The sequence below is a fragment of the Syngnathus acus genome, chromosome 13, assembly GCF_901709675.1.
Source record: "Syngnathus acus chromosome 13, fSynAcu1.2, whole genome shotgun sequence".
NCBI classification, from domain to species: domain Eukaryota; kingdom Metazoa; phylum Chordata; class Actinopteri; order Syngnathiformes; family Syngnathidae; genus Syngnathus; species Syngnathus acus.
This window is the reverse complement of record NC_051098.1, coordinates 12,250,029-12,260,152: the sequence shown is the minus strand read 5'-3', so window position 1 is coordinate 12,260,152 and position 10,124 is coordinate 12,250,029. Positions and strand designations below refer to the sequence as shown.

Here is a 10,124-nt window from a genome sequence, read left to right as displayed (position 1 = left end):
TGACATTTCAGCACACAATTACAGGATGGCAAACACGCGCTACAATGTATCTTTTGACAAATTCTTCGTTTGTCCCTCGAGTCGACTCGCTCGTTGGTGGCCGTGAGAAGCGATGACACAGCTGGGAATTAAAGCGCTAAATCTCACAGGCATTATCGCACAACTCCAGCGCCCAAACATCTGCTTGTCATGTGCTGTGAAAGAGGAGGGGGGGGGCAAGGACTCTCCAGGCGTAATAATAAAAGCGAGGCATTACTTTCCGGGTTCATTAGTGCCCACTCAGCCGGAATAAAAGAGGCCGAGCGCAAATGCGCAAAGCAAATTGCAGCAGGGAGGCCTTAAGAGGTGGATTTTAACGAGGCGCAAATTACTTCTTTTTGATTACTGCTGAAATAAAACACGATCGAGTTGTGAGAAACTCGAGTGTAGTTATTACCTTATTCTGCTAGCTCTAACTGGCTGACATTACAAATATTAAATATAATATATATATATTAAATATTACGTACATTTCTCGCTGGATCAAGTCCTCCAAAAGATTCAAGACAGGAAATAAATCGACAAATCTAAAATGTTGGATCCACATTGCTGCACAGTGATGGAACAGTCAAGTCTCTTTTTTTTTTTTTCTTCCTCCCACCTCTGGGCTTGCTATCATTAATTTATCTGAAAAGACTGGCAGATGCTCCTGTTCTCAAGTGAAGGCTTACTTTTTTCATCCTCTTTACTATTTTATATTTAATACTGTGGGTGTCAGGCTCGGGTCAGGTAAGGGTTAGATCAAATTTTAAATTAGGATTTCAAGAGAGCTTTCACAAAGTAAAATAGTGCAGATAAAAAGTACTTAAGAAGCCTACACCAGCAAAAAGTAGTTTTGTACATTTATTTGTTACTCGTGTTGCTTGTGCAAATGTCCTGATTGTATCTAATATTATTGATATTGCAATAAACCATGGATGGAGTTTAAAAAAAAAAGAAAATCCAGGACAAATGCCTGATATGTGAGATTTACAGCAGTAGGTGAGGCAAAGTGACACAAAACACACAATAAAAGTCAATGCTTATTCTTTCACTTAATAGCTTGGCGGATATCACTGCATGCAATAATGCCAGAACAAATTGATTGACCTTCACATAAGATACTCGCGGGATGACGCTTTGCAGGAGTCAGTTAATGCAATATCAAGCAGGATTAGACATTATTTCCGATGCAGTAACACTTTAAGTTTTGTTTTTGTCGTCAAGTAAACAATACAAAAAGTAAAAACAAGAAGGCACATACAATGAATAAATAAGAGCAACTGTGCATACAGCAGACAGTCAGTATATAGCGCAAAAGTACAGGAGGAGTAGTGCAAGTGGAGTAGTGCAAGGCAGCCAACGTGGCCCAAAAGGCCAGGACGTTATGCAGCCGAGGGTGGAGAGAGTTCAGGATCCTAACAGTATGAAGCTGTTGGTGAGTCTGGTGGTGCGGGAGTGCAGGCTTCTGTACCTCTTCCTCCTCTCAAATTTGGCTTTTAATGTAGGATGGCCAACCCAAGGGTCTAGACGTTCTTTTTCAAGACTGGGTGAGGGATTCAAATTGGGGTCTCAAACCAGGACGGAAGTTCCAAACCAATATCGGCCTTGTGGTACCTTTTCAACTGGCCGCATCCCTTCTCTAATGTTTGTGTTGTGTTCAATTCAGTCGGTACCATAAGGTTTTTCCTTCCACTATCTCGTGTTCTCATCGTGTCATTTTCCCCCCTCGGCTTTTTAGGTGTTTCATTTGCTCTTATCTGATCCAGTCAGATAAACAAGCTTTTTGTTTCTTTCCCTCATGAGATCGGGAAGGTGGAGGACAGACAGAGTGGCGGCAAACACAAGAGGACATGATGAAGGGAAGCTGCATGTGCAAAGATCTCCTTTCAGGGGGATGGATGCTGTCCTCGCTACTAATGAGGAGGATGCTTTGCTGCAACGTGATGGAAACACACCCAGAGGATTAATGCACCGTGAGGACATCATGGTCAAGGTCAGAGGTAAAGCAGGGGCGTCGAGGGATTAGGTGCTGCTATTTTCCAGGGATATTTCAAATAGCTGAAAGGCAGCATTGGCGTGTGTTCCAAAATTCGTCAGGTTGATTGAAGCCTCGTGCGAAGTTGGTGGCCCTGCACGCGTAAGCTGACATCTTTACACATCCCCCGAGGCCCGCATGCAAATCGGAGGCAGGCGCCATCCCTAAATCAAGAGGTGCTGTGGAGCGAACAAACAGCCTTGTTGTCAAGTAGCCGCCAAGTGCGCGCTTGCTTTTATGTCCACAGCTATCGATTTGGAAAAAAAAATATACAATTGGTCAACGATCATTCCGAAAATTGGCTGCGTATCAGTGAAAACAAACTCTAAGTCAGGGGTGTCAAACTGAAATTTTTCACGGGGCATATTGTAGTCCTAGCTTCTTTCGGAGGGCCATTATGACTGTCAACCCAAATAAATGTATGAGCACCTCATATTATATACAGTAAAAGCTACAAAACAAACTGACAACTCTTTTTCAAATCAGACGAGTAAAAACTGGTCAAATATTTAAAAAAAACATGATTAAAAGTGAACACAATTTGTGATTCTAGTAATGACACGAATTTGATGCACAATTTGTCTTCGCGGGCCACATAAAATGATGTGGCGGGCCGTTTCGGGCCCCCGGGCCTTGAGTTCGACACCTGTGCTCTCAGTAGTGTTCAGGGGCAGAACCACGAGAAAACGCTGAGCTTTGATCGGAAACCCAGTCAGGCGATGCTCTTGTGTTTTTTTTTTTTTTTTCTTAGGCTCCAATTTCCTTACAGGTGTGTATCTTTTTGGTCCGTCACATCACATCCAGCCACAGATGACCCCCCCCCACCCCCCCTCAGCCTAGCACAGTGTCACCCAGTGGAAGCAAAGCACGATTTAAAGACGCTGTGACTAATGTGATTTAACGCTCGTCACTGAGGTTCACCGTGCTCACTGCCACTTTATTCTCTCCCTGAATGCACACACACACATACACACGCACACATCATCCATTGGCAGGACGACTAACCAAAGCAGGGAGCTGCCATTATTTCATTGCTGTGTGGCCTGAAGTTGCCTGTGATGTGGAAACCGTGAACACGAGGCTCTTGCTAGGCAACCTGAAAACATTCATTTCCAAATCCTTTATGATGAAATTTAAATCAGAAGTTTATTTGTATACAAATACAATGCGAGTTGAGTCTCATTACAGTGCACGCTAGCTTTGTTAGCTGCATAAATATAAGCGTTGACAACTGCAACCCCCCCCTCCAAAAATGTTTAGTTGGCTTCAAAATGAAAAACAGTCATTCACGCCGGGCGTCGAATTCGATTTTTATGAGCTACATTGGTCGCCTCGCTATGTGAGAATCACTCCATTACAGCTGAAGACCTTGAACAAGGTCCACCGGTGCTTCATAGCAATTAGCTTGACGATGTCACTTCTGCTGAGTCATTCGCTCACCCCCCCCTCCTCTTTGCTTTCAGAAGGTTGACTTACACCATTTCTGCATGTTGAGACACAACTTCAGAGAAGAAGTACTGCTTTTTAAAAGTCATAACCCTAAAAGCTGAATCCAAATGTATTTATGACAAGAAAAGAAAAGACTGCTGATGCTTTAAATAAGATTTAGCAATCAGTTCATTTAGTTTTGGCACAATACGCAAGTCCTTTGACTTCTGTATTTTGTGTGTGGTGTATCTGTTTGTTGATGGTGGGGAGAGAAACGGGGTGTGTGTGTGTAGATAAAAGCAACTTGTGCATAATTTAGATGCTCGATCTTGTGTTTGGGCTTGCGTGGTGGCGCACCTGCTGCCCCAGCACTTGCCATCCCGAGTACGAGCGTGCGTGCAATACACAGTGGACAAAGCAATTCAGCAGCTCGCTAGCATCAACTCAGCATTCACCGTCGCTCGCCATTAATCAAGATTTGATTGAAAGGCTGGCCACAACACAACATCTTGCATTCTATGCCACATCACATTGTGCCAAAGTCTTTTGGGCCAGCTTCATCCTTTTTCCCCCCAAAATCAATGATTTACTTTTCAAGATGTTGGTCCTGTGGCACCATCTGCTGGATTGCTCATTTGCTGACATGCTGGTGGCGGCCAATCCAAAGATTTTACCGGAGCACCTCCTCTCTGACTCGCCTCTCGTTGTTCATTATTCAGGTGAACCCGAACGCCACCAACTGGAGCAATGGAGAGCCGAAGTGGAGCGCAAGAAGACCTCACCGAAAGCATTTGACCGTTGTAATTTTGAAACCGCAGCAAAACCTCATTTAAAAAACAAAACAAAACCCTGCTTTCAAGTTCTAAACTCAAAGCAGCCTCTCTATTTCTCATCATCTCAATTGATCAAGGGCGTCCAACTGTAGCGCCTCCGCCGTATGTGGAAAATATTTGGGTGAAAAGAAAATCCCCAGTGACAGTGTGAACACAAGCAAACACAAAAGGCAGAAGTAGTGAAGGAATGCAAGACAAGTCATCAGTGCATCAAGTGGGAACAGTCACACAGCTGTAAACACGGTGTTCGGTATTGCGACGGCGCCTCGTCCCCGCCGCTCCATACGACCTTTAATCTGTCCGTCCATTTTCTGCTGTACACAAAGCTATCCTCCGTGCTCGTTTAAAAAGACTCCTTCACCGTGCAGTGCTCAACGGAGGAAGATGAGGTAGAAAGGTGGCATTACAATCTTAGGTACTGTGAGAAAGCAGGGTGGACAAATCCATTAGTAGGTAGGCGGGTTCATTTGAAGGCCCTAACTTAGATGATCAACTTCTTGTCTCACCTGCATGTTGGTGTAGATCCAGGGCAGAAAACGGCTCACCCTGGTGTAAACACCCGGCTTGTTTTGCTCGGCGCACCCGGCCCCCCAGCTGGTGATACCCACCAGGTACCACATATCATCATTCTGACACACCAGCGGTCCACCGCTGTCGCCCTGATTTAACACGTGATAAAAAGTCAGTTTGAATATTAGGAGATTGTGGAAATCATTTGTGGCAATTGAAATAGATTGGAAAATAGATTGGCATCAGGCTCATAACTAAATAAATAAATGGCAGCCTGATTTGCATTTAAATTAGTGGAAATAGCTTAATAAATAAAGGAAATGGATGGATGGATAGATGGATGGATGGATGGATGGATGGATGAATAAATAAAGAGCAGCCTGCTTTACATTTAAATTTGTGGAAATAAATAAATAAAGAGCATTCTGGTTTGCATTTTAACAAATCTCAAAAGTCACCTGACAGGAATCTCTGCCTCCCTCCAAGTGTCCGGCACAGATCATGTTATTCGTCACAGCGCCTCCATACACCAAAGGGTTGTTGCACTCTGGCATGCTAATGAGGTCAACAGTAACCTCCATCAGCTCGTTGGACACTACGCCTACGTTCAAGGAAAACAAAAGGCCAGTTGCTGCTATGCATTGTTTAGCAACAGCGCGTGAGCGAGGCCGCAAGATCCGGTCCGGCTGCATTCTCACTATTGAGTGTGCACGATCAGAGAACTGTTTCCCAAGCTTACCCGATCCTGCCATAGTGGTACCAAAGCCCGACGTCCAACAGGCAGTGCCAGAGCGGAACCGCTGTGCGGTAAGTGGCAGGCACGCCGGGTGAATATCATCTGAGAGAAGGAAGAACAGATTAGCGCCGATCAATTTGAATAATAAAACCATCCTAAATTCATCACTATATAATTTTCCACACATGCTGAGATGAAATCGATCAGTGATATATACTTTTCGACACGTGCTGAGATGAAATCGATCAGTGAAATCGAAAAGAAGCTCAACCAACCGTTAAAGTCGACCTCAGTTGCAAGTTTGAGCAGAGCGATGTCTTGATCGTTGGTCCGGTCGTTGTAATTCTCATTGAGGATGATCTTCTCCACCGCCAAGGCCGGAGGTAAATTGTCCAGAGACATCACACCTGCATACACTTTCCAGAGCTGTGGCCAGAGGGATACGGGGTTGCTCCTGTAGGACGACAACATCAAGTCATCCATTTTAAACCTCGGCGAGATGCCAAGTGGACACTTCACCTTGGGAAGCAGTGAGCGGCGGTTAGCACAAAATCCGGGGCGATCAGGACCCCTCCGCACACGTGGGACCCTCGAAAGTGCAGCGTTAACTGCCACGGCCAATGACCCCTGTCTGCAACGGTGCCCCCTACGATGCGAGATGTAGACTGCTGCCTGCCACAATCTGAAGAGACACATGGCAAAGAACACACAAAATGTCTTTTTTAATGACGGTTGTGTCTTTCTAGGCAAAAATCCAGAGCCACATTCAAGCAATGACTTCAATGATGACTATTTTTAGCAGGATCACTGTGACCTAGCTAGCCAGCCTAGCAAGTTAGCTACCTACCGCCACATACAAAAACAATGTATAAAATTCAGATTTATGAAGTATCAACATTTTTAACAGTCCTACCAAATTCATGTATGGACAAATGACTCGAATTCAAGAGTAATATGTTGCTGCACTGAGAGTTAAAGTGATATAAACAATATCGCATTTCAGTTTTGAGTTGGCTCATACAATGTGTGCGTCACAGGACAGATGGCGGCTGCTTACCGACGCACTGTAGGGAGACTGCACTCTGATCTGGACAAGAAGAACTGTATGATGTCACAATAAGAGAGACATGTGAGGCCATATTCGAAGCGGACACATTTACAACACCTTTCAAATGACAGTCAAGGTACTGCACATACAGATTCACTAGAAATGTTATTTACCTGACTTCAACTTGACTTTGGATGGATTCGGACACGCTGTTCGTCACTGTTAGTCCAATGGACTCTTGGTTTGTGATATTTGTATAGCTGTAAGATCTAAATACATTGGGGGGTAATGTTATGGTCACTTGGTATGAATGAGAGATAACGAGAGGTGAATCATTACTTTTGAAACCCAAGTTGGGTGCACGTTTGGTCAGCAATGTTCTGGTCCCAACCATTGAAGCAGACGGGAAGAAAGCGGCCGTCTCGGGCGGTCCTGACTTCCAGACGATTACTAATCGCAAGCCTCACTGGTAAAGAGAGAGTTAAAAAAAAAAAAAAATCAACCAACTAGCATAGTTTGGATTCCACTGATCTGTGATTACTTGCACGCTCACCACAGTTCATTTCATCCGAGCCCAGTTCGCAGTCGTTGATCCCATCACAGTTTGTTGCATTATCGGGGCAGGTGTCACGTATCAATACAGACTGGTTATCATCGAAGTCTACATCTTGCTGATCGTCGTCATTGTTGTTGTTGCTGTTAAGGTCTTGCGTAAACACCCTGGTGCCATATTGCACTGTCAAAGAGAAATAATGAGTGTCAGGAATGAACATGTGACTGCAAATTTAGTAGCAGAATTGCCATCATTAAACTCTAAATCCTAATGAAAACTTGTGAGAACAAGTTGACGCCATGGAAAAGCACAAAATGTTGTCTATCAACAATATCCATAAAAATGCCCCCCTGCAAACGGAAGAGCAAATGAATACGAATGCCAACCTCCGATCCATATGGCCACAGCCAGCAGGGCGATGAGAATAAAGGCAGCGCATGAGCCTCCGTAACACTGCGCATCATTCTTACAGCATCCTCTTTTTCTGCTCCTGGGGGCTGCGTGGAAACACAATACAAATTAAACATCTAATCATTCGTTTTTCCAAACTGCTTATCCTCACGAGATGAGCTGGAGCCTATCCGAGTTGACTCTGGGCTTGAGTAGTTGGCAGCCAATGGGAGGGCAACAAATCAAATATCTTTAAAGTAAGACAGTGGAAAGATAAAGTTCCAACGGCCTTGAAGCTATTGCACATGTGCAGTCACCACTCCGAAGTGGACCTCCTTTTAGCCAAACACACAAAATGATATTAAAATGTATTAAAGGGGAAGTCAACTCCAAATTTTTCTTTGTAATATGTTCTGTGCAGGCCAACTTGTCAAAACAGTGTTCTGATTATTGTTGTGTTTACGGAACATGAATTAAGCAGCAACATCCAGCCGTTTGTATGCATCACAGGGGGGGGCGGCCATTTTGCCACGCGCTGTCAACTGAAAATGACATCACAGTTGTTTCGATAGCAACCAATCACAACTCAGCTGTTATTTGAAATATGTCATGTGACCTTCACAAGCCGATCTTCAACTCAACCTGTAACATGATACTCTGTTAATTGCTGTTTATGTCCATAAAGAAATACAGAAGACAGCAACTCACGTGAACTTAATTGTGTTACTTGGGGAGCGGCCACAGGTGGTGCGTACTGAGGGATGTAATGAGGCTGGTTGGCAGGGGTGGGGCCTGGTGTGACGCCATACACAACCTCTTCATAAGACTTGAGGGGGGGCTGAGTGTGCACAGCGACAGAGTAGTAAGGGGGCGGGAGATCGTCCTGTGGGGGGAAAAACAAAATATATGTTTTACATTTGCAAAATAGCAGTGGATGAAGATGACGACATCTGAGACGGAGTCACATGACACTTTTTTGCATGAGACAAAGCACAGGGACTTGATTTATATGAAATAAAATCAGATGTATTGTTTCTGTACTATAGAGGACTAGGAATGACTTTGCCATTCTTTCAACAACAAAGGGTTGGACATTTTGATCTCTTGCTTTGTAGGAAGTAATTGTTGAAAGTTGCAACACGATTGGAGAGGCACAACCGGAATTTTTCAATCACCTTATTGAAGAGCAAAACAATAAACAAAGATGTGGCTAAACTTGTTTGTGATCAGGATTAGCAATGTCACCTGACAGGAGGGTAAAATGTGCTGATGGGGGTAGGGTTTTAAGTACGCAAAGGTCTACGCAGACTTTTTAAACAAAAGGTGTTTCGTAACATCTTCTCTATGGCTAAATGGTCAAGTCTCAATAAAAGCCCGTAGGAAAATGAGATAACCGAGATGAAACAAGTAGAGAAGCAGGTTTATCTTATTTCTCAGCTATCGTACACGTATCGTTTTGCACGGCCTCCATTGTCATCGAAAAATGACTGTTAAATGTCACTTTTACCGGATCGGTTACAGTTTCACCTGAATGATAATGATAAATAAAGGGCACGAGTGACCAGAGGTGTTTGGGACAAAGTCAATTGTCACGGATTCAATTGATCCAACTAAACTGAAGCTCAATCAAAGAATTATCCAAACACAAATCATTTTTCATGTCGATGAATAAGTGATTCAATCTTGCTTAACTCTCACAGACAAACACACAAAAATTCAGATGAAACTAGTTTAAAGCAGAAACCTAAACTTTAAGGCAATATAGACACAAGATAAACAAACCCAATGAAATGACCACAATCTATCATGCCTGTTCCCTTAAGTGCAAATAAACACAACCTACCATTTTTTTGAGTTAACAGATTTCAGTGGATAAGGTGAAGTTGGAATACATGCAAGAAAGAAGTCGTAGAAGTAAAACAAAAGAGCAGGGAGACAATTCATTAAACCTACCGGGTTTAGCCTTGCCATCGGAATGAGTGATTGTCACACGAGTGGAGGGTTGAGGTGTCACCGCATGGGCGGAGCTCGCTCACATCCAAAAATGGAAAAATGCAGCTTCGGCACATCTGTCAGAAAGCACCTTTTCTTTACTCTGCTGCGACTGTCACTGTCCTTCATCTAAACACCTCCACTTTGCATCTTGATGCAAGGTGGGCGTGGCCAGCAGGTCACACACCTGCCCAACCGGTTTCCCGCAGACCACAACAGCTGCTTCAATGGACTGAAACTTGATTGTGAGACACCACTTGAGCTGTCAGCGAGTGTCTTTTTCAAACAGCCGTGAACAAATTGAAATTAAATAGCCATAACAAAGTTCAAGCTTGGTTTCATTCAAGGCAAATGGTGGCAAGTGTGTGGCGAGTCCAGTCCCATTTGACGTGCGCTTGAAAGTGATTGGTTCATTCTGAATAAGGGCTAGTCCAAAGAACAAGAGTATTTAAAAAAAAAAATTATTCCAATAATTGATTAATCAACAAATTAATTAAAATTATATCAAAATTAATTGAGATTTATTATAATTTAAGAATAATTTAGATTATTTAAATAATTGTTAGTTGCAGCCCTTC

General features: G+C 43.5%; 1 protein-coding gene across 2 annotated transcripts; it reads right to left on the bottom strand.

The window, feature by feature from the left end:
- Positions 1-3,181: 3,181 nt before the first annotated feature.
- On the bottom strand, positions 3,182-9,666 carry LOC119132481 (transmembrane protease serine 13-like). Of its 2 annotated transcripts, none has more exons than XM_037267806.1 (13): positions 9,508-9,666; positions 8,263-8,437; positions 7,551-7,661; positions 7,165-7,347; positions 6,951-7,077; positions 6,785-6,880; positions 6,621-6,664; positions 6,083-6,245; positions 5,839-6,017; positions 5,567-5,665; positions 5,286-5,428; positions 4,824-4,976; positions 3,182-4,735 (listed from the first exon to the last, which is right to left on the bottom strand). In XM_037267806.1, the coding sequence occupies exons 1-13, from the start codon at positions 9,523-9,525 to the stop codon at positions 4,721-4,723; spliced, it is 1,506 nt and encodes a 501-aa protein (XP_037123701.1). In that variant the 5' UTR covers positions 9,526-9,666; the 3' UTR covers positions 3,182-4,720. The 2 variants fall into 2 exon arrangements, with proteins under 2 accessions (XP_037123701.1, XP_037123702.1); XM_037267807.1 differs by lacking the exon at positions 9,508-9,666 and adding an exon at positions 9,398-9,419.
- Between the last annotated feature and the right edge of the window lie 458 nt (positions 9,667-10,124).

Coding starts and splice junctions, on each gene's coding strand:
- LOC119132481 (XM_037267806.1), bottom strand. Junction 6,665..6,784: donor CAAAGTCAAGTTGAAGTCAG/GTAAATAACATT, acceptor GACATCATACAG/TTCTTCTTGTCCAGATCAGA. Junction 4,977..5,285: donor GAGGCAGAGATTCCTGTCAG/GTGACTTTTGAG, acceptor GTGTTAAATCAG/GGCGACAGCGGTGGACCGCT.